Genomic DNA, 25231 nt, shown 5'->3' on the forward strand with positions numbered 1-25231 from the left:
AAACGAGGTGATTTCAAAATACCCCTCCTAACTTTTTTGTTTATGTAGTAAAGTTGCTGATTTTTTTCGTGAAATTTAAAGTTTATTGGCAACTACATCCATTTGTGAATTGTTTTTATTCAAATTATTATTTTTTATTGTTTTTTTACGTGCTATATAGGTCCGCCTCGGCGCGAGTAAAGACACCCGCCAGTTTTATCGCCCGGCTCGGCGCGAGTAAAGATACCCATCAACATATAGATATCAAAGTTTTAAAACTCCTAGAAACAGGCTTTTTTACACAAAAATATAGCTAAAACACTAAATGTGATATAAATCATTTCGTATCTTACTTGTAGCTCTATAAATTACATGAGGTTATGTAGTTTTCAAATATGTATCACATCGTAGTATTAGTTACTCTACAACTCACTTTGGACGTTCAAAAATTACATTTTTAATTTTTTGGGCCAAATAACCGGGTATTTAAAAAAACCGGGTTGTAATACCGGGGGAAACCGCCAAAAACGGTTACCTATGCCTGGCGGATTTCTTTACTCGCACCGAACTGGGCCTATTTGCAACTTTCCTGTGGACGCCACTAGAGCAAAAAAAAATTGGAATTCCGTTTTTACCATGATAAAGCTTCCCTGAAATTTTCAGCTTGATACGTCCATAAAAGTGGCGCTCGGCACGAATGGGTTAAATTACTTTAAAAATAAGAGGTCTACAAAAAAAAACGATTGCATATCTAAATTCTATGGATAACTTTACATCTACTACTTACTAAAAACATCAACTAGCTATAAAAATAAAAGTTAAAACACCTTCTTTCAAAAACTTTAAAATTTTTTTTTCTTTAAATTGAAAAGTGATGTTTTAGTAAATTTAGCCTTAAAAATTCATTTCAAATTGGCATCATTAAATAATTATAAAGGGCTTAACTCATTTTATGTTGAAAAAAAAAAAATTGATAGTTTATTTTACCTCCACCTTCTCCCTCATCGAAAAAAGCCACTTTCCAGTCTTCAATAGGAACTTTCAGCATTGTGAAGAAATATATATTTCTAGTATAACTATTATTATCTGTATAGACTGGAATTCCAGGTGGACCCGTGTGTTGGCTGTACCTGTCCAGTCAGACTTGGGTGATTGGTGGTTGCAAGTACAATAACAACTATTCCACAAGAGACTGTCATCAAAAATTCTTTAAAGCACCGAAGTTTACACAAAATAACAAATTCTAGATATTATTATAGCGAAACATAATATAGAGGCAAAGAATAGGGTATTTATAAAAAGAAAATCGCCTTAGAAGAGGTCCTTAACAATATTTTAAAAAATACATTATGCCGAAAAATGAAAAATTATGAGATTAAAATGTTTTTCTAAGGTGAAATATACATTCCCTGCATTTAGAAAATTCTTATCATATTAAAGGAAAATTTTGTTATTAAAAATAAAATATTACATCTTTTTTACTTCTCATATTATGTTTTATATCTGAATATGCTTATAATTATCTTAATTCTGCTTTAGATATAAAAAAATAATTTAAAATTAATGCAAAAACACCAAAATATATAAAAATTCCCCCACTCAATTGTGTTTCTCCACAGACTAGAATATAATAATTTACTCTTCTTCTCAAGCTAAAGTCTCTTAGACCTACAATAATTTTCTTAACCATTTGTACATTCAGATTCTTATATCAAAGTAACAGGATAACTTTCTGTGTGTCTGTCTGTATGTAGCGTAGGATCTTAATGAATGGAGCTTCTTATAGGTCCAGTTTCATGTATATTTTAAAGGGGAGTAATTACACTTCCAAAAGAAATCATCTCTAGAAAAAAATATCTCCCCTGAAAATAGTTATCTTGAAAGTGGAGGGTCGAAGGGGTAAATTTGTTCATCATAATTGAAATCAAATTATTCCCCTTGTTGTTTTCCTATCAGAAAGCAAACATTACTGATATTTTGGTACAAAACACAAAATGTACAAACCGTAAATAAGACCTTGTTTGTCTCTTTGTGTTGAAATAGAGGTGGGATAAAAACATTTGTAATTCCAAATAGACTGACCAATACCAAGAGGCCAAGGATTTTTAGTGGAATCGCTTATTTTACCAGAAAAAATACCTAACATTTAAAATAGATTCAAATCGCCTCATGGAAGCCAAAACAAATTGGAGCCCTTTATCAAATAAAATGTTGTTGGTTGGGGGGAAGGGGTTGTTTTTCTAGGGGTGGCGAAGTTTCATTTTCATTAATAAAGGATTTTGCCGATACATTTTATGAATGAAATCAGAAGCGGAGACAAGCCTAACATTTGATTTTCTGCACTTTGATCCAGTTGAAAATGAAGTCATTTCTAATAATGAATAAAAGAATTTTAAAACAAACAGCAGAACATTGAATTTAAAGATTAATTTAAGTATTCTTTTGAGTAAAAGTTTCTAAACATCTAAATTGCTGATCTTTTTAAATATCTTAAAAATTCTTGCTCCTGAGCAAAATTCTAAAAAAAACAAAGGAAAATTCAAATAATGGTCAACAATACTAATCCTTCTGTAAATTAAGATAATTTGTTACCAATCAATCAAAATTTTGTTAAAATGCCCTCTCTGCTACACCCCCCTACCACACGCCCCTGAGATGGGTTTTTGAAAGATGAATGCCGCGTTTTTTCGACATTTTTTAGACATTGATTGATTGAACGAAGACGATAGGATTTCAATAGAGTTTACAACTTAGGAATTCAAAATTTTAAAATTATTATTTTAGCAATTTGTAGGTGTATTATGTCTAATAAAGCTCTAAAAAGATGCATTAATCTCATAATTGTACATTCTATATCCGCGGAAAGCCGTTTATAATACGATGCGAGAAATAACTATTATCGATATTCTTATGTTAACTTTACCCTTTCTTATATTTAGATGATTTTATGTACAAGGACGCTTACGTCCAAAAGCAAAAAAGATACTTGAAAAAATTAGCTAAAACAATTGTCACTGAATCTGTTATGGTTAACAAAATCACCAGAAAATAAATCTTCCAAAATCACATTAAAAATCGTCAAACTATTGGAAATATCCTCTGCTAAAGACTCTTCTATTATTTTAATACATTTTTAAAAATGTATCATAAATTTGTATACAATAAATAAATTAATGAGTAGAAGAAAAATATGAGATTACAGAGAAAAAAGGTGAAATTAAAGCAAAATAGCGAGAAAGAATAGAAAATAGCGAGACACGCCGATAGCGAAAGAGTATGATGGCGAAAGAAAATTTTCAATCATAGCACAAGTCGCATTGCCACTAAAAATAAACATCGAAAACCAAGTAGATATCTTACGGGAAAGGTCAATAGAACATGACTACATGTAGATAAATTAAAACATCATCCCCAGTTCTGAAGGTTAAAATAATTGGTATAAAAGTTCCCTTAAGTTAAGTTTCTTTTATTTGTGACAGATTGACTACAATAAAACATTTGATAGAAAATTTAACTTAATTTTTTTTATCAAATTAATATTCGACCAATACTTGTATTTCTGTTTATTATTTTATAGAACTGATAAGAATGGAAAACTTTTATTGGTTTTAAAAATCTTAAAACAAGTTATATTATATAAATGTATACAATAAAAGCATTATGCCACACTAAAAACTAAAAGTTTATCCTTAATGACCCTATAAATCATATTATATTAACTTTTATCATTGGCTTGTCAAGTACTGTATAAAGGCAAAACAATTTAGTCGCATTGATAGTTTTTTTTTTTGTTGCATAGTTGTTTGCAGCGAAGGTTCTCTATTAGTTTTGTTGTCTGTGCATTAAAGGCAAACTTATAAGATATTAGTTGTAATTTAGTTGGAAGTTATACAAGTAATTTGCTTTTCTAATGTTCAAAAAATAATTGAAAAGTAATTTTGATGTTTTCTAAAGAAATTTTTCCTTAAAATAAAAAAACTTCGCAACATGTAAAAAATTATTCTTGTTTATAAAGAAAAACAATTAAGCAGAATATTTCTTTATTGGTTGTCTTTTTATTATTAGAAACTTTATTCATATTATCGCTTCTTTTAATTATTTTGAGCCGCCTTAAACTACACTGAATAATGATAAAATTCAAAGTGGAATGTTTTTGTCTTTCTGCCAAGAACTCGCTAACGGTTGAATCGATTGAGATCTTCATTTAATGGAACTATAAATAGGTCCTGGTGAGGTCTTTTGTTATTTTTGCGAAATACTTAGAAGGTCCCTAGAGGCTAGAGTCGTAGCCGCTTGTTAAAAATAACATTTTTCATATTTTTTTAAAAATACATTATGATTTAAGCTTTATTTCTTCTGTTAATAATTTATTTTGCAATATGTAAAAAATAATTTATGAAAAAATGTTTTTCTTGTTTGTATGTTTAAGCATTAAATGTAGTTTTCAAAAATAAATATATGTACAACCAAAAGGAAAATAACTATGTATACAGAGCTGGATCTTTAAATCATTTTAGTGGTGAGCCAGATCGGGATGAGCCAACTTTCCACCAATGAGAGCACAGCATTTTATGAAATGCCGCGCTGTGATTGGCTGAAATTCGGCTCACCCCGATCTTGCTCACCACTAAAATAATTTAAAGATCCAGCTCAGAAGTAAAAATGTTTTAATACTATTAATTTAATTATATATACTACTATCAGTGTCGTGCACAGCGCTTCACCATGGGGTTAAAAATCATTAGAGGTGGAAAAAAAGAGCGGGCAGGACTTTTAATTCTAAGGGGGGTATTTATTAGGGTGGGTCGATTTACAAGCTTTTTGGGATTTTCACATTACTACACATTGGCAAGGGTTACTGGGCCAATATAAAACCCTGAGAAACTTGAATGGGGTTTTGTAATCTAGAAACAACGGGCGCGCGGGGGGTATAAAATGTGCCCTCCCCCTTATAAAACCAAAGATTGAAATTCCTTTAAACACAGGCATGTTGCATATCAAAATGACCGCGTTTTTAAAAATATTGATTCAGTCTGAACTGATCTTCAAATAACATACCAAAATAAACAGTTTTGACTAAATCAGCTGTTTTAGGTACTTAATTCGATCTTATTTGAACTAGGATCAATATTTTTAGATTCGTAATCCGCATTTCAATGCGATCATTTTGATAAGCAACATGCCTGTGTTTGAAGGAATTATAATTTTTGGTTTTATAAGGGGGCGGGCAAATTTTATACCCCCCGCGCGCCCGTTGTTATTAGATTACAAAACCCCTTTAAAGTTTCACAGGGCTTTATATTGGCCCAGTAACCCTTGCCAATGTGTAGTAATATGAAATTCCAAAATCGACCCACCCTAGTATTTACATCAATCTACACCCCTGGCCCTACTGCAAGTAACTTACTACTATTTAAAAAAACATTATTTTTATTGTACAGTAGGAAATTTATTTTATCTAAGGTATATCCAAAAAATTGGCAAAATATTTTTGAGGGGAGAGGCTTATTAACTATTACTTGAGTATAGCTAAAATACTATAAAATACAATATACAATAGTTTATTGTATAAATACCTAACATCAAATCGTTTTCGTCTAAAATAAGGAAAAATTTAACTTTAAATTTACGTTCACAAAAAACATTTTGTTTTGATACCTACTTTAGTTGATTTACAGATAAAATTTGTTTTTGATAATTTGAAATTTTAGTAGCGAAGCTACTTTACTGCAAGTTAGAAAATAAAAGTACCCAAAGTTTTAAAGCCAATAAATGAGAGAGCAAATTGATAAAACTTTGGGTACCAGTATAATTTACATTCCAACGTCCCCTGGAGTCTGGAAATATTTCAGAATATCTCTAATGTAAGGCTTGCGTGGCTGTCTATAGTGCCCTAGAAAAATGTGGATAGATTTTGGCCTAGCTATTCTTTGACTTCAGGAAATACCATACACCCTATCTTTTTTCTAAGGGGTTTCTGTCGCCCTTCAATTTCTCTTTCTTTCTACTATAACGTCAATAGAATAGATAGGCCAAAAGCGGTGACATCTATCCCCATTTTTCTAAGGCACTAAACACAGCTACAAGGTTTGCTTACCCCAAATTTCTCTGGCCGCATCCCCCTTGCTAAGCATGGTGCCCAGCTTGACAACTCTTTCCTGCTCCACCACCACACTGTCCATCCTCTTGGAACCTTCCTGCAACAATGATTCAATATTTAAAACAAGGACAACATCCATAAAGCTCTGATCAATAAAAAGTCTAGATTGATAAATATTAATTAACAATTCATTTAATACTAATAAAAATCAAAACAAAGATATTATTAAATTTTTATAAATAAATTGAAAGTAAAGTGGTGAAATAGTTTTTCGTTTGTTTGTTTTGTTACTTCAGGTCAGGTTAGGTTAGGTTATATAAAGTAACGGATAGTCCCAAAGGGTTAGGTATTGCAGGTATAGGCCACGAAGAACCCCACAGGAAAACAACGACCCCTTCCCAATTTTAAGTTATGAGAAATAGGTGTTGAGGGGGGTGGGGGTTCATAATTGTATTACCTTTTTATTAAACGAATCCATACGAGTAAAATGACTTCTCCTATTGGAAATAGTAGTTTTCTTAGTAGTCTCACTCTTGCTACTCTGCCGTCCGGCTTCGCTAGATACGTCGGGGAAGGATGAGCTTGCGCTGAAATCAGCCTAAAACAATAATATAGAACTTTATATAGAACTATAAAACTATAAATAGAAATCTAAAAAGAATTGGATTCAATACAATAAAATAAAACCAAATATGTATTTTTTTACTTTCTTCCATAGATATAAGTTGAATTATATTTTGCATATTCTTAAAGCCCATTATACCAAATTTTATAAATTCAATTAGTCAATAAAAGCCATTCAAATAACGTGTAAACAAAATGCTTTTAGATTTAATCGAAAATAATACTTAAGTCTTTTTCAAGGATGCGTTTTTGTAAAAATAATGTTCATAATCAGCCTAAAGTATATTTAAGGAAATCAGGAATTTATAAAGTAGGGATGTATATGATAAACATAATTATAAACTTTGGCATTATCTCTCCAACTTTTTTTGGAGCCACACGATTTACCATTCCTAAGTTTATATTTATTTTCTTAGGTTTGGTTAGGTAAATTATGATGAAGCTGAAATATTAAAAAATGATGCAAAATGTAAAATCAATTAAGGAGCGGTCTGGATTCCAATGCTTTTTAGTGATTAAGAATGTCCTATAGAGGAATCTGTATATGAAAAATCAGACATCTGTCTTTCATAACCTCTGAGTAAATTAAATTTTTTGTAAACTTATTATGTCAGACGTACGGACGGATCAGCCCTCATTGTAGGGTAGCTTGCTGCAGTAAAAAGTTGAAGATGCAATGAGGTTTTGAGGGGTCCAATAATTGATCAGAAGGTTTTAACAAAAAAAACTTTCTAAAAAGTAAAAAGTACAGTTCAACTAACTGTATCATTTTGACAAGTTTAATAGTTTTAAATCATAAAAATGCAACTTAATATATGCAAGTACAAATTTTACGGCAAAGTTACTCAACAAGTAACGGAATTGGTCAGGCTATTCGTACTGCAAATGTAAAGTGATTGTAATATGATTTTATATTGTTGATTAAAAGATGAGAATATTTTCATATTTAATATTTTGTGGAAAAACTCAGAGAAGAAAGACAAACATAATATCATACTTGTACCCAAAGTTTTATAAACACAATCTCACATTCGTTGGTTTAAAAACTTTGGATTCTTTAAATCAATTCTTGTGGGTTTGTAGACATTTTTAGTGTCTTAACTTTTCAGTCTGCAACTTTTACCTACAGAAGGGATTTTGTTTTTCATCATCGGTGTTGAACATGAATTTATAATCCATTGTCTTATCCCTTAAGGTCCCTGAGTTAAATACAATCAAAGAGTTGGTTGTCTGCAGGACATATTGCATAATAATACCTGAGATGGAACTCGTGCCAAAGAGTCCTGGGATTTCCAGTCTCGACCACTAAATAATTAGTTTTAATGAATTTTTATGTAACTTAGTTTATTTATTAGAGTAAAACAATAGATGTAAAATAACTGTATGTCGCCCTCTGTGCTGGCTCTCAGTTGGATCTTTGAAAAACAACCAATAGTGCGGTGAATATTAACACAACCAAGTCGCTACAAAAGAGCAGGAAGCAAATTGCTAGCAGAAAAATAAGAGAAGAGGGAATCTAATCCACCAAAATTTTAAAATTTATTTAAAACCCTAGGGTTGGTTACCATCATTATTTTGGAATGATAGAAAATATCTTTAGATAATATAATATGATGTTGATTTAATGACAATACCTGTTATCTGTCTCTGCATCACTGTTGGACAAAGTGCTCATCATTTCATGCGACTTGGACCTACACCAAATAAACGAACATGCAGTAAGAAACAGGCAGAAAATTTTAATAGGCATAACAACTTATAATTCAAATTAGAAGCTGTTTCAAGTGCCTATGAAAAATGACGTCATACAAATGACCAATGACAGGCCAATAAACAGACTAAATTACCAATGGAAGCCAGTATAAATTTTAGTTGACTAATGGTAGGTCATTATGCCGTCATTTTTATAGGCACCATAAAAAGCTTCTTAAAATTGGTCATAAACATGTTAAACAAATTCAAAATCTAATATGTAATAAATTGTAGAAAAATATTATTTATAATTATCAATCAAGTCTCATTTGATAATAATTAATTAAGATTGGAGATGCCACATCCAAATTTCAAAATTCTTTGAACGTACAGACAAGATTCTTATAGAAATGCTTCGCATCTAGTTCACTTTATTTATACCCTCTATAAATTTAACACAACATAAGACTTTGATCTAAATATTAATTGACATTTCATAGTAATTATCGCGCACACTTCAGGCATAAGACACAGATACTCTGGTCAGCCCTCAGGCAGTTTTAATATATTTTTATGCATTTTCAAGTCTATTATTACATTGTCAGGAAAGGTAGGCAAAGAGGCTGGATAGGAGAGGACGAAGCAAAGTGGCTAGTCCCCGACCATTTCAGCCCAGGGAGGCTATATGGACTTGTAAAAGACCACGTGGACCCAGCTAAATGGCCAGCTGGAGGAAAAATCCCCCCCCTACGCCCTGTTGAATCAGCATCAGGTACAACCTTTGAAAATTCAAGTCATTTTGTTGATTATCATAGTAACCATTTAGTTAAGGATATACCCAGCTTCATTGAAGACACACCAGATCTTCTCAGATTCATAGAATCTGAAAACCAGAAAGGTCCACAACCTGCAGGTTGTGTGCCAGTCACTCTGGATGTTACAGCTCTATACACAAACATACCCATAGATGAGGGAATGCATTATTTTCAGGAGTTTTTAGATAAGAGAGAAGATAAAACAGTTCCAACTGCATTTTTAATAACTCTCTTAGGTATGGTGCTCAGTTGTAATATCCTAACTTTTGACAACAAATTTTATTGGCAGGAAGTAGGAGTGGCAATGGGAACCAGGGTTGCCCCCACATTTGCTAATATTTTTATGTCTGTTATAGAAGGTAGAATGCTTAGAACTTGGAGAGGCCAAGCCCCAGCATGGTACAGACGGTTCATAGATGACTGCATTATGCTGTGGACTGGATCTGAAGTAGAACTTTTAAATTTTTTAGAACATATAAACAACATACATCCCCTGATTAAATTTAAAGCCTCTTATGATTTTCAGAGTAAAAAAGTTGAATTTTTGGATACTGTAATTTCCATAACTGAACAAGGATTTATTAGGACATCCCTTTTTACAAAACCTGGCAAGAAATGTACATATCTCTTGCCATCAAGCTGTCACCCTGGTCACATCACCCAAAACATTCCCTACTCTTTAGCTCTAAGACTCAAACGAATCTGCTCTGACAATTTAGACTTTTTAGCACACCTGGACATATTACAAGAAAAACTGTTAGGAAGAGGTTACAAACAAAACTTCATAGTTAAAGCTTTTGAAAAGGTCAGTAATCTACCCAGAGCAACAGCATTGATAAAAACCGAAAAAAATCCGGTAAAGAGAGTTGTACTCTCACTTCAATTTGATCCCAGACTACCCAATATTTCTAATATCTTGTTTAGGTTTTGGAAAGTCATGATACAGAATCCACACCTCAAAAGAACCTTTCCAGATCCTCCAATGATTTGCTGGTCCAGACCAAAAAATCTACGGGATTTTTTAATTAAGGCACAACTCCCACCAGTAATTACAGAGAGAAGGTCAAGCAGGGTTAAAAATGGATTTTCCCACTGTGGTAGAAATTGTAAAATGTGTCACAATTCCCCCCGGTTTTGTAAAAGTGTCATAAACACTAAAACCAATGAAATCTTCCCTATTTTAAGCACTCTAGACTGTACTAGTAAAAACGTTATATATCTTATTACTTGTAGGAAAAACAGTGGATCCTGTGCAGTTAGGAGACCTCAGTATGTGGGCCAAACAAGTAGAATGATCTCCAGCCGTTTTAACGAGCACAGCCACTCAATCAGCACTGGATCAACTACAGTTGGAAGTCATTTCAAGGCCCAAGGACACAATCTACAGGACTTGGAAATTGTCCCAATAGAGAAAATACGAAGCACAGACCCCTGGATACGCCTAGCTAGGGAAAAACTTTTGATTAGGTCTTTTGATTCTGCTCTCAATAAAATTGTGTAATTTGCTTCACCCAACAAACATTTAATCATCAATCAAACAAAAAAATCCTTTCTCAAACAAGACCCATCTTTCCAACAAATTTCTTTTTCAACACATAACATTTGTTTGCATTTTCAGAGATCTACTAAAAAACCCTCATCATTTAGTTTGTAAAAATATTTTATTTCTGAACATTTCTTTAAACTCAAATTAACTGTGTGCATTTGCAAAATTTTTATATAAAAAAAACTTTTAAAACACAGTTAACATTTCAAAGGATTAAGCTTCTTTGATATTCAGGTTATCTTTTAACTCAAATCAATTGTTTGCATCATCAAATTATACTTCCAAAATTCTCAAATAAGTCAACATTTTATACCATGTAGTTTTCATTTCATGTTTCATCAAAAAAATGTACACATTTTTTCACTTTTTTGGTTAATTCAAAAGAACACCAATTCTTCCTCTATCCTAAAACCTAAACAAAGCAGGATATCATAAAGATTAAAAATTTTTCCCATCTCAGGAACAACTCCACCCATTTTTTTAACAGATTTCAAAATCCAAATCTCCGCCCATAAACAACCAAGGACAAAGATAAATTCACAACCTTTTCATAACCCCCCCACTCCTCCCACTTTTTTGTCTCCTCCCAGTTTTTTTTTTTCTGTCTCCGCCTTCAACCAAACTCACCATCCAAAACTCCGCCTATTTCCTAACCATCAAAAAAATTCCTTTAATTAAAACTATGCCCCGCCCCATAACTCAAACAAGGCCAAGAATTATTCCCTACTCCTCCTTTTTAAAAAACTAATGTTTTAATCCTGTATTTCAAACTTTTTCAGTAGTCATCTGTATTCTATGGTGATACCTAAGATTCAAAATAATTTGTGACATTGTTCTATATAAATGTATGTTTAATATCTTTGATCATATTTGCTGTTATCTAATGTCTCATGCCTATATTTTTTTAGACAAAATGAATTGAAAATGATTGCTAAAATCGAAATATATCTTCATGTCTTAGAATAGTGTATTTTTTTTAAAATAGGTTGAAAAACATACTAACTTTAAAAAATACCAATATAATACCATATATGGGTAATACTAGCCTAATCATGGTAATCTATATGTGATTGAATATTGTTATATGCTTATATAAAACATTATACCTATTGTTGAAGTAATCATGTAACCATTATGTAAAACTAAGTATACCTATAGCCATAGCTACATTTACGTCACAAGTTTAACATACAAACACCTTATTAAACAGACAAGGACTAGATCCTGGTAAATAGTTGTTGTTATAACTTGCACTTCTTAAAATCACTCAGTTATTCATTGACTCTTGAACTATTAAGTTCTTCTCCTGGCTTAAAGGTAATGATCTTAGTTAATTTAGCATGCATTGTAGTTTAAATTTAGGTTCCTTAGTACTTAGCATGAATTGTGCCTAGGTCTTATGTTAGAGGTCTAACACTATGCACAATTAGATGCTTTGGACTTAAGGCACTTTCCTGTCCTACACTACTTATGTTTATTATCTCCTATCCTGTATATTTCATACTTAACTGATTCACTTGTAATATAAATACACTTTATAAAACCATCTTCCTTCTTAAGTGCTTAATATACTTATATGATATAGATCGAACATCATAACCAGCCATTTATTCTTGATTTAAAGCAATATAATACCGTGCATGGGTATTTGTTGAACTGCCACGGGTTCAACCAAATTCGTATTATACTTGTGGGAATAAAAGGAAAAAGTATTGCAGTAAAAGTAGGATTTAAGTAGTACTCATAGAAGAGCGATCTCCATACCGTAAATTTTGGACAAACGCCCCATTCGCACTACCAAGATCATACATTCATTTTTTAAAATAGGTTTAGATTCATGTCTTGCAAATATAAGAAAAATTTTAGACATTAATATCTTAAATGGTTTCGATATCAGCATAATTCTTCCAACCAAGACATCAAAAAAGCATCAAAAATACACCTTTTTCTCGTAAAAGAATAGTTTGATGTCTGCTTTTAGTTTAAGTACAATGGGAAAAATGTTTGATTTTCAAAATCATTTGGTTTTTCTTTTACATGCTTTGTCATGTCAATTTAAATTTGATAATTAAAGATAAAAATATGTTGACAGATAATCAGTAGTCCGAAATTGTACACAAGTTCAAAAAGTACAAGGGAAATTATATCCAGTAAGTTATAGTTTCTATTAAATGTTTTAGATTTTAAAACTTTTCCAAATACTTATTAAAATCAAGGTAAATACAATTGTACGGATTAAGTACAGTACAAAATCGGATCCTAAATTCATCTGACATCATAGACACTTAATTAAACAATTTGAATCTTTTAATACAAACTTTTTTAACAACAAAAATATTTTCCTTTCGTGCAAAAAAATGACTGTCTTGTATTTTCTTTTAAAGGGTGATACATATAAGTGTTTGTGTTTTTTACCTTACAACTCCTTCTGCAGTTTCATGGTTTATTTTCTTGCTCTTTCCAGAATGTCGTCGTTTTACACCTGTCAAATACATTTTCATTCAAATATAATCAAGAAAAAGATGCAATGAACTTGATTATACATTTTTCGCACCAATCTGCTTAAACATCGTAGTCACAAGCACGCTGAAAGGGTGTGATAACACCCCTCTTGCTCTTGGAAACCCTCAAGCATAGACGTCCAAGGGGGGGGGCGTGTGGTGTGATTACCCCCCCCCCCAAAAAAAAATAAAAAGCTTGGACGCCCCTGCCCTCAAGGTTTTAGTTCTTATACAGGTTTTTGTTGTTGTTAAGTTAAGAGCTCCCATTTTAAGACGTTGACACTTAATCAAAAAATCTTAATCTATAATTGGGATTTATAATCATATCTGTCCTGAATACTTTTAAAAAGGAGAAATACAATTAGAAAACATCTTTTAGATAATCTTAATTCTTCGCATCATATTTTGTTGTATGTTTGCAATTTAAACATAAATTCACTTTACATGCTTTTTGCTTTGAAAAGTATAACACACCTAAAACGATGTATGTAAAAACATGCATTTTTTATATTTTTAATGAACGAAGGCAGCAAATTGCTCACTTTATATTCTTGTCCTAATTTTTGCCTTTTATAGTATTTTATTGTTTTCTGGTGCTAAAGATCTTGGAAACTGCTGATCCGAATTGTACTTTTCAGGGTATCTTTGGGTGGTTTTGGGCTATTTTCATGACCTCATACGCCCTCCCCTTTTTGGGCAGGCAACAGGTATATTGTTAAAATAATCATTACACACTACACAGAAAGGAAAAATTTTCTATCAAGAGGCATTGGTTAAATTATCAAATGTTTTGATACAGTCAAAAAGACACAAATTTGAAAAATTATACAATAGGAAAATTACAATAAATATTAAATATATATTTGTTACCATGCGTTAAAATATTTGAAACTTAAAAAGTATAAGAAAATGATTTGTAATTATGTCAATTTAAATTAAAGTTCATGCAAAAGTGTATAAGATTTGTATATATCCCCCCCCCCCTCTCTCCCGATTACTCATACTCAAGTGCCCTTAGAGTAGCCACTAGTAGACATACAATTAAAAGAATTTAAATTGACATTCGTTTGTAATTAGAGTTCCAAATAGTGTAAAATTAAAATAAATAAAAAATATTAGTATCAAATAATTGTGTTATAAAAATGTGTTCAAAAAAATAATATTTTTCCGTTGAATGAATTTCCTGGACTGTCTAAACGTGTCGGAGATTCAGACGGACTGTTGCTATAGCTACCTCCGCGGGAGTCAGTACCCTTGGCAGCTGTCGAGCCCCGCCGCCGTGGCCTTGGTGAATCTGAAGATTTTCCACCGGTGCTGTTAGTTTGTCCACGTCTTTTTGTGGATGGCGATTCTGGGCCACGGCTTGGCCCGCTATTGCCGCCGCCACGTTTTGATGGCGAATCTATTGTTCTGCGGGCGGCAGATGGACTACCACTAGAGCGTTGTTGTCGGGAAGGAGATTCGGTGGATTTGCAGCTGGGACTGCTGGCTCGGCGCCCTGGCGAATCTGAACCAGAACCACCGCGGCTTATACGGCGGGATGGGGAATCGGATGAGCGGCGATTGGCGGAAGGATCGTTTGATCTTGTGGCGCGGCGAGACGGAGAGTCAGATGCTCGCCGGGTTGAGCTGGAATCGGCGGCAGCTTTCTTGTTCTTGCGCTTGAGAGTGTCGGATTGACTATCCTCGCTTCTGAAAGAAATAAAATTAATTTATACAGCCAACAGGGTTAATAATATCCAAAAATGGTGTAAAAACTCCCTCTGGTAAAAAAAATGAAGTACTTTGTTATTGAAAACCTTTCTTCCCCCCTTATACAAAAAGGCTTTTAGGCTCTTGACATGCCTTTAATTTAAAAATCACAAAATTTTTAATTAACAAAAATAAAATCTACACCCTGTATGTTAAATGTAAAGTATAATTTGTGAAATGGCTCTGCTGCAAGCGTATTTAAACATTTTATTTATGGTTTACAGAAATGAAACGTAAAAGGGTTTCTGAAATTTACATGGGACACAGAGAAACACTGTAGACTGCATAGTTAGCCTTCAGACGTTCAGATCTTAGAATTTATATAAAAGAACATCCGGCGTTCTCCTCTTTTTTTTCAATTTTAAAAATTTGAGTAATAACACCCCCCCCCCCCCCCGCCAGACAACGAACAACTATTTTAGGTTAGGTTAGGTTATAGGCTAGGGAGCCGAGCGCTGCGGCTAGGCAGGCTAGGGAGCCGAGCGCTGCGGCCAGAGTTGTTCGTTGTCGGGGGGGAGAGGGGGGGGGGGGGTGTTAGTACTCAAATTTTCAAAATTGAAAAAAAAATTCTAAGAGGATATTACCGAACATCCTAAATGAATGTAAGTAGATTCGAAAATACGTGGATATTAAGACAGTGAAAATGTCATATATTGGTCAGTTCTTCCGTCCAGTAGGAGGAGAGGAAAAGGGATGGGATGAGGGAGCTCGTTAGAAAACATGAAAATCTAGTGTAAGATCCAAGTAATAATAAATCTATTGCTAAATGTAAGAAAAGCAAAGCCTTAACAAAAATAATTTAATAGATCACAAAATAACACAATAATAATACAAATTGAATATTAACCTCTTGTCAAAGGTAGAAAATAACTCGTAAACCAACAAGTAACTTTTTGTATTTATTACTCTATAGTCTTTTTGAAGACGAATAATCAGGAATGAAAGATGGATTCTTGATTTTTGGAAGAAAAATTATGTCAATTAACCTCCAACAAATAAGCTTGTTTTATCAATCTCTTGATTGCTCGTTTTTTCTTTAATATCTCACAAACGTCGGGTAGTTTTTCGTTTGTTTTGTTTAAAGTAGGATAATAAGAAAAACTACTCCTCGTTAACTTTTTATTTAAATTTAGATTAGACTAAGTTAGGGATTTCAGGGTTTTTTGAGGGAAAGTACTAAATATTTTGAACCTTAAAATAATTTAAGCCTTACTCCCTTCTATTTGTGTTAAAAATATAGACCACAAAGTTATAATCTGGTTATTTCTACGTCTACAAAGACACACACATTTATTCAAAAAAAAAGTGGCACTTTCCTCCAATGTGCCCAACGAGTACTAAGATCACCTTATAAAAATTAAGAGTGTGGGTTAGTTTTTACCCCAACTATATTAACCCCTACCCAGAGTCCTAAAATTGTGCATTGAAAAAAGAAAAAAGTCCCCACACCCCCAAAAAATTCAATTTATTTATTTCCAAAATATAAAATGGTTTCTGTGTTCGACTAAAGCACCTATAATTTAGTGTTATTTTATTTAGCTTAATGTTCCTAATCTATGCCCTACCTGAAGACGTTAAAAAAATGCATTTTAAACGTAGTTGGGTTAGCTTTTTTATCTTAGAAGAAGACCTTGGCCAATAAAGAATAATAGTTAAAAAGTCCTGATTTCCTGTAAAGGATTGGTTGTCTGTTAGCTGAATTTTTGAATATATATTCCTATCCATACCAAAAAGTTGTTGTTATAGTTTGTGAAACAATGATTAACCTTCGTTGATATACGTCAGTGGAAAAACACACAGGAATCGAAAAACAAATATAGAAAAACAAGGATGACAACATCCATAAAAGCGAACATACTTACATATTTAGGACTTGATTATAGAGTTGCTTCGCGTATAACATTATACTTTAATGTCCCAGGAATCAATATACCAAAACTAAGATCAATCGGATGATTAGATCTTATAAAAATTTGTTGTTAAAAAAGTAAAAAAATCAACATGTTTAAAATGGACGTACTGACATTTTGGTAATGATTATAGAGTTGCTACGCTTTCTAAATCGTACCTAATTACTAAAGGAATCACCATGCAAAATTTGAAATAGATAGTACAATTCTAACATGCATAAATTAACGAAAAAAGCTATCCGGTACGGACGGACCGACCCTAATTATGGAAAAGCTTCGCTTTTAAAAATCAGGGTTTAAAAAGTATATTTGGGCAGGATCCCTCAAAGTGTCAAGTACCAAAAGCCCACCTTATATTGAGATGACTTAAAAATAAGGGGTTGGGGGCAGTAAGACTAGTTACGCTTACATCTATAATACAAAGTAGAATGATGTCTATCAATCTGTCCGTCCGTCTGTCTGAAGCTTAGTATCTCGGTAACCACTGAACCGATTGGATTCTACTCTTCAGGGTATATACCTATTGGTTCTGTGGTGGTTTTAAGCTTTTTTCTTGGGGGGGTGGGACACCACCAATCACTTTTTTATATTTTCAATTCTTTTTTTTCTTTTTAAATTTCTTTTCTTCTTTTGAACTTTGTTTTATCAAATTTAAAAAGATTGTAAAACCTTCCTTCTCCTGTAGGGGCGAAGCCCCAAAAAGGCTAATGGCAAAGAAATGGCAAAGAGTTATAAAATGTTATAAAATACAGAAAATATAAAAAATGTAAACAAAATTTTTAAAATTCTTCCCTAAACCTTCAGGGATAAAAAAAGCCCCTAGAGGCTAGGGGTGCAGCCGCTAGTACACTAAAAATGGACAGACAAGAACTTTCGTTTATTATGTATTACTAGCGGTAACATCCCTAGATGCCAATAAGGGCACTTGAGGTCGGATGTAGTTGGAAGTCAACCATCTCCTTATCCCTTTATTTTAAATTTTTTTTCTTTCTAGGAGTGATTTATCTTTGGAGGGTGGTGGTACCTACCCTCAAAATAGTTATAAATCTTCTCAAGGCTTGTGAAAAGATACATTGAAAAGGAGAACAATATCGGTTCTGTGGTTAGCGAGATCCTTCGATAGAGACAGATATTAATTCTTCATTAACATTGTTCTATAGATAATGCTCAGTTTCACAATTCTTTTTAAATACAATTTAAAATATATCTTTGACCTAAGGACGTACAGACTGTAATTATAGAAAAGTTTTGCTTTAAATAAGCAGGCAATAATTATAGAACTAAAATCTAGGTAAAACAAGTAATTAATACAAATGTATCTTTGGAGTTTTTTATTCCAGAGAAAAAAATATAAAAAAATAAGTTGCGGAGCACTTCCCACAATAATGAAGACCCATGCATCTATTTCAAAAATATTTTAATACCTTCGATTTTACATATTACTTATTATAAACGTTTAATAGTTACTCTTGTTTATGACACCTAAAAAAGTTTTGAAAACTTTTGAACAAAATCAATTAACTTTATTTCTATACAAGGCATAACAAAAACAACGCACATTTCTAAAAACAAAATGCGTCTTTTTGTTAATGGCAAAAATAAAGACTGAAGACGTATTTTTATCAAACTGGCAGAGTATAATTTTAATCTACGATGGGGGTAATTTTATTTATCATGATTGGATGTCCATCTTTGTATCGTTAATTGTCTTATTCATTAAGAAACCTGATATTAACAAACTTTTTTAGAACAATCCTAGGATCCGCCACTATAATAATATAAGCAAGGTTTCTGAAAGAATTTGGGAACAAAAAAGACGACATCCTAAATTAGAACTAAAATTAAAAAAACTTCTACAGAGAGATTCTGCTGAAACGACCAAACATTTTTTTTTGCATATTTTCTATCATTTAATCTATATCTATATGTTATAAAAATTGAAACCATACCTAAATAATAAATTCTTAAATAATTGTCTAAGACACCAATGCAATGTCTAAATTATATTTTACTTTGTAAATGAAGATAATTCAAAGGTCGTCTTAATATAAATTGTTTTTCCAAATCTATTTATATTATTGTTACTCAAGTTTTGCACTTTTATCAAAGTTTGACACGAAATAAGCTCATTTCTTCTATTTTTAGAATTCAAGGTTTGCAAATTTGGGGTTTAGTATTAGAAACAATAAAACAAACTTAACCATGAAAGCATTTTAAGGGTGGAAAAATACCATTTATTGTTTTGATTTTTGTTATTTTTGAGCAAGCAGTATTTGCTGTAGGGTTGACAATTAGATAATCCCATTTACGGCAAAATATCCGGCTAGGAATATTTCTTTGAACGTTGTATAAAATGTTGCCAGTTTTAAATAAGGGACTTGGCCATTAATGCACCATTAGTTTGAAGTTTTTTTTTTTTTCTTCTCGTGTTTGCTTTAAGATATAAAAGACAGCATTATTTTATCTCAACCCAATAAAGGTTTATGTATTCCAGGACGGACATTTGACTGTAAAAGATTCTGGTACCAGAAGTTTAATAAACTTATTATATGGCTCAAAAACTTTAGGTTCTTCAATTTTTATCGGTTGTTTTAAATAAAAATATTCCCAGAAAAATAAATTTAATTGAGTTCCTTAAGTTTAACTTACAAAAACTTGAATTCAAACGTATTGCTATTCTCTACTAGCATTGTTAAAATAAGAAATTACAATAAAGCGTCGATAAAATAAAGAAAGTGTTGCGAACAGACTTTTATTTGAACCTTGATTCTATCAACCTTGACTAAACTGTCCAAATAACAGCATTAGATAATTTGGTGGTTATTTAGATCAGGACACTTTAGTAATTCAATTCCATTTGAATAATTATTATTTTTATATAGAAAATGTACCCTTTCTGCACATTTATAAAAAGCTCTTAAAGCGATTGAATTCTTTATTAACATTAGGCATGAAAATAAAAGTTAGATTTTTTAATTTTTTTTACTTTAGGGTAGGAATTTGTCAACTGGAGAATCAACTATTTTATAGTAAAAAAGAATTCCCATTTTGAGTGTTATTTATTACGTATAATAATCATAATACACCTTGATGTAAAATAAAGTGCAATTTGACCTCTACAAGTTTTGAGAAAAAATCAATATAATTCTTACTTTTAAATTAATGTTTTCCATGAGCATAAAAGTCAAGTCAGTTTAACATCTATGAGGGGTGGGACATTTGAAAGTAAAATTGGTACCCAAAGTTTTATAAACAGGCTTTCTCATTGGTTTGTCTAAAACTTTGGTTAAGTTTATAGAATCTTGATTGTTTAATCCAAACTAAAAGTGTCCAGACTTTTCAACCAATAATTTTAATTCACAATTTTGTTATTTTTTCAATTGGGGATCTCTATCAACTCGTCAAGATCCCATGGTTGACTTAGACAAACTTACCGATATGACTTGGAAGCTACTATACAAACAAGATGTACCTGTTGCTCGTCTTTTCTGTATTTCTCGACGTTTCATTCCTCTCGGAGGATTGAGCATTGGAAGAACTTTTCTTATTAGCATCACTTTTCTTCTAGAAAGAGAATATTAGATATATTAATATCATTAGAGCATTTTTTCGAATCTTTAATTTTTTCACGAGTTGCTCGGTCCGAAGAATAAATTGGGATGACTTTCCCTTTTAATATTTTTAAAGGCGAAGCTTTTCTATAATTAGGGTCGGTCCGTCCGTACGTCCGTAACGGATAGCTTTTTCCGTTAATTTAGGCATGTTAGAATTGTCCTATCGATTTCAAATTTTGCATGGTGATTCCTTTAGTAGTTAGGTACGATTTAGAAAGCGTAGCAACTCTATAATCATTACCAAAATGTCCGTACGTCCATTTTAAACATGTTGATTTTTTTACTTTTTTAACAACAAATTTTTATGTGATCAAATCATCGGATTGATCTGATTTTTGGTATATTGATTCCTGGGACAACAAAGTATAATGTAATAAGCGAAGCAACTCTATAATCAAGCCCTAAAAATGTAAGTATGTCCATAAAAATTATCCTGTATCAAGCAGTTTTACAACAAATTTACTTACAATTTTGCTTTGACTCTTATAAATTTATATTATGATAATTAAGTTCTAACACTATACAAGTGCTAATGTCCGTTTGTCCTCCCGTTTCAGTGCTTCGCTTTTATGGATGTTGTCATCCTTGTTTTATTGCAATTTAAAAAAATCAAAAGAATAATCGGCCACAAATGGAAAGGGACAGTCGGACGGACGGATAACATAATGGGTGTATTGTAACCTTTATTAAAAAAGGGACAGTCGGACGGACGGATAGCATAATGGGTGTATTGTAACCTTTATTAAAAAAGGGACAGTCGGACGAACGGATAGCATAATGGGTGTATTGTAACCTTTATTAAAAAAGGGACAGTCGGACGGACGGATAGCATAATGGGTGTATTGTAACCTTTATTAAAAAAGGGACAGTCGGACGGACGGATAGCATAATGGGTGTATTGTAACCTTTATTAAAAAAGGGACAGTCGGACGGACGGATAGCATAATGGGTGTATTGTAACCTTTATTAAAAAAGGGACAGTCGGACGAACGGATAGCATAATGGGTGTATTGTAACCTTTATTAAAAAAGGGACAGTCGGACGGACGGATAGCATAATGGGTGTATTGTAACCTTTATTAAAAAAGGGACAGTCGGACGGACGGATAGCATAATGGGTGTATTGTAACCTTTATTAAAAAAGGGACAGTCGGACGGACGGATAGCATAATGGGTGTATTGTAACCTTTATTAAAAAAGGGACAGTCGGACGGACGGATAGCATAATGGGTGTATTGTAACCTTTATTAAAAAAGGGACAGTCGGACGGACGGATAGCATAATGGGTGTATTGTAACCTTTATTAAAAAAGGGACAGTCGGACGGTCGGATAGTATAATGGGTGTATTGTAAATTTTATTAAAATACACACAAAAAAATTAGCTTATGTTAAAACCGTTCATTGTTTTTAGTAGCGAAGCTACTCTATAATTCACTTTGTCTGTCCGTCAGTCCGTCCGTCCGTAACGATATGGGGGAAATGGGATTTACTCAGCTCCTATAAAAGATAGAATGCTAAAAAAAATTGACAACATTCCCATCACAATTAATTATAAAAAATCAATGCCGGTCGGACGGCTTTTTAGCAGGTTTTAGGCTAATTTTTTTATTTTCCACATTTTTCCTCATATCTTTGGTGTTAATGGTCCGATTTTCAAATTTTTTTCAGTTAAAGATATCAAAATTAAATTTTCCGACGTTTGAAGAAAACAACAATGACGGTCAGACGGCCTTTTGCAGGTTTTTGGCTATTTTTATATTTTTCACATTTTCCCCCATATCTTTGGTGTTTATGGTCCGATTTAGATATCAAAATTAAATTTCCTGTAGTTTGAAGAAAACAACTATGAAGTTTAGACTGCCTTTTTGCAGCTTTTTGGCTATTTTATTTGTTTTACATTTCCACCCATATCTTTGGTGTTTTTAGTCCGATTTTCAAAAATTTTTCAGTTAAAGATATCAAAATAAATTTTCCCGTCGTTTGAAGAAAACAACAATGACAATCCACGAATTTTTGTGCTTCGCTACTTATGGATGTTGTCGTCCTTGTTTCTTTTATGAATTTGTTTTTTGGTAATTTTTATTTTGAGTATTATTGTTATATTCCTAATTACTATCATTAATATAATTAAGTAATCAATAATATTATTGTCCTAATAAAGAAATTAATTTTTATTCTAAAAAAAAACAATGTCCCAATAAAAGTTTAGCATTAATTATCTTTGTTATTTATTGCTACTACTTTGTTTTTAGTTAAAAATAGGTAGGAAAATAAAAGGCTTTAGGTTAATGTATTTAAGATTGAATACTATTTAGAGGGTATTCTTCAAAACGGAATAAATTTATTGGTTATGATATGGGGGTAGTAGTTATTTCCCCTCAACAATAGCTTAAAACCAGCATTTGACTCACAAGTAGCATTACAAAAACAAAAATGGCCCAGCGATTGTTATGAACTTTGGCAATTGTACTCTAAAACAAACCTTTAAAAAAGATGTTTTTGATGCTTATTTTAGTTTATGTTTGAAATTATGGTTAAGTTAGGAAAGAGAATAGGGGGGGGGGGATTCTACGGTCTACTTGTTGTTTCAGGGAATTATTAATCTTTTTTATAACTTTGCTTACAGACATTGTCCTTGTTTTTTCAAAACAATTTATCTATGGAAAGTTACTAATTGGTTTATAACTTGTTATTTTTGTAAATATTTTTATTATCAAATATACTCTATAGCTCACTTTGACTGTCTATCTGTCCATCTGTCAATCTGTAACACTTATTGGTAAATTTGATTTTTCTGTTGATATTAAAGATAGACTACTGATTTTGTGAAAATACAAAAAAATTACAATATACAACTCAATTTTGCCGTAATGAAACCCCTTCTCTTTTTACGACAACTGAATATATGCTCTACAACTTATTTTGTCTATTTATAATTTTTTTGTGATTTGCTGCTAATAGAATGAATCTTTTTTTCAACGATATATTGGTTGGTCAATAGTCAGAATTGCATTACTTGGTTAGGTAATTCAATTGCTTTCCTGAAAAGAACAAACATAAACTGTGCTATTTAAAAAATACACAAAACTTTGTTTTGTACATAAAAGACTGTTAATTTTAGCAGCTAAACTTGGGATAAAAATCAGAGCTCGGCAGTGACGAAGCCCAATCTGTACCACTTTTCTGTGACGACATAAAACAAGGAAGATGAGAGGAGAATTGGGAAAGAAAACCTATAAAAAAGAGAAGGTGACTTTAATTATTGCATCACCTAGTGTCCAATTTTAGTAGTTATTTTTTTTAGCTAATGTTATTGCTCTTTTAGTTATACCTGTATAAGGCTGTTTAAATCATAAAAAAAAACTTCTTTTAATATTTTTAACTTAATACAAGGGCCTGTACGTCCAATTGTATAGAGTAGCTTCGCTACTAATAAAGCTTTAAAAAACCATGATTTCGTAATAAATTTATATAAAGAAAAGTATTGCACATTTTTTAATGCACAACATCAGCATCTGCGGGTTAGGGAATTAGTAATTAGCTCCTATGAAAAAATCTAAAGTAAAGCCGTTTAAAGGCCCTTTAATTTTTTTTATTCAAAAGTCTTACAATCACATATTAATTAAGATTATGTATGTATACTTAAAACTTACAAGTTTCTCAGAATTATCAAAACCACACACTCCTCCCTGACCAATTAAAAAAAGTTTATTTACATTGTCTGTGTTGAAATATTTTAAATCACTTAAACTTTTTAAAAAAACTTGGACGTCCTTAATTGACACCTCGAGAATGAATGCAAGTTCTATTACTTATCCTTTAATTCCTTGAGGAATAACAAAGTTTTGAAATTGATGCATCTAACAACAATTCTAAGTTGTAATTCGCACATTTTTATATAACATATTTATAATAGATTAGAATTCTAAATAATAATAATTTTTCATTAATATTTTGTTATACTTTTAAAACATGTACAATTGTTCATAAGTAGCGGAGCATAAGACAGCATTAATATTCTAGGAAACTCTAAAGATACTGTAGATATATAAAAAATTGGAGACAGCATAATTATGTAGATTTAAAATACAGTAGCTGGGCTACTAAACTATTAAAAATTATTTATTTTTAAAACAACCTTTTCAAGAACTAACCATTATATTTCAAATTGGCGCAATATAAAATATGCAAATTTAGAAATTAGTATGTGTTTTTTTGTAAGATCTTACAAACGGCCAAACCAATAATTTCACAATTCTATTGGAAGTTCATTATTTGTCCATGTAAAGTATTAGGCTATTTTTTAGTGGGGGGGGATGGGTACGAGATATTAGAAAAGAAAGAAAATTAGATTAAGTTGCGCTATCATAAACCATCTTTTGAAATCTAAAATTATCTTAAAACATTTTTAAATTCTCCCTAAATAATATTAACTAATAAATCAAGTTGTTTTCTACCCCAAAAAAAGTTTTGTTTATTAATGAAGATAATTCATGTCAGAATAATTCCAACTCACTGCATATAATTACAAGTTACAAGTATCATTTTTTAGTTATATAACTAACAAATTTTCAAACGAGAAAAAGAAAGCAAAGTTCATAAATTAACAAATTAGTAATTAGAATAGGTGTGCAGACATTTTGCACAGAACACAAATTTTAGAAAGGCTACATTTATTAATGATCGAATTATTGTTAA

The 25231-nt window shown here is 31.8% G+C and overlaps 1 protein-coding gene across 1 annotated transcript in view; it reads right to left on the bottom strand.

Annotated features, from left to right (window-relative positions):
- The window catches only part of LOC145322706 (uncharacterized), a 50387-nt gene that overhangs the window by 17607 nt on the left and 7549 nt on the right, over positions 1–25231 (bottom strand). The window contains exons 3-10 of the mRNA XM_080164927.1: positions 20392–20483; positions 14492–14949; positions 13172–13238; positions 8338–8397; positions 7960–8008; positions 6537–6677; positions 6077–6176; positions 5556–5576 (exon numbers count right to left, since the gene is read on the bottom strand). Coding sequence (XP_080021053.1) covers positions 5556–5576; positions 6077–6176; positions 6537–6677; positions 7960–8008; positions 8338–8397; positions 13172–13238; positions 14492–14949; positions 20392–20483 — 988 coding nt within the window. The remainder of the gene's footprint in view (positions 1–5555; positions 5577–6076; positions 6177–6536; positions 6678–7959; positions 8009–8337; positions 8398–13171; positions 13239–14491; positions 14950–20391; positions 20484–25231) is intronic.

This window comes from Acartia tonsa, chromosome 6, assembly GCF_053477335.1.
Source record: "Acartia tonsa isolate MP-2025a chromosome 6, ASM5347733v1, whole genome shotgun sequence".
In the NCBI taxonomy this organism is placed as follows: domain Eukaryota; kingdom Metazoa; phylum Arthropoda; class Copepoda; order Calanoida; family Acartiidae; genus Acartia; species Acartia tonsa.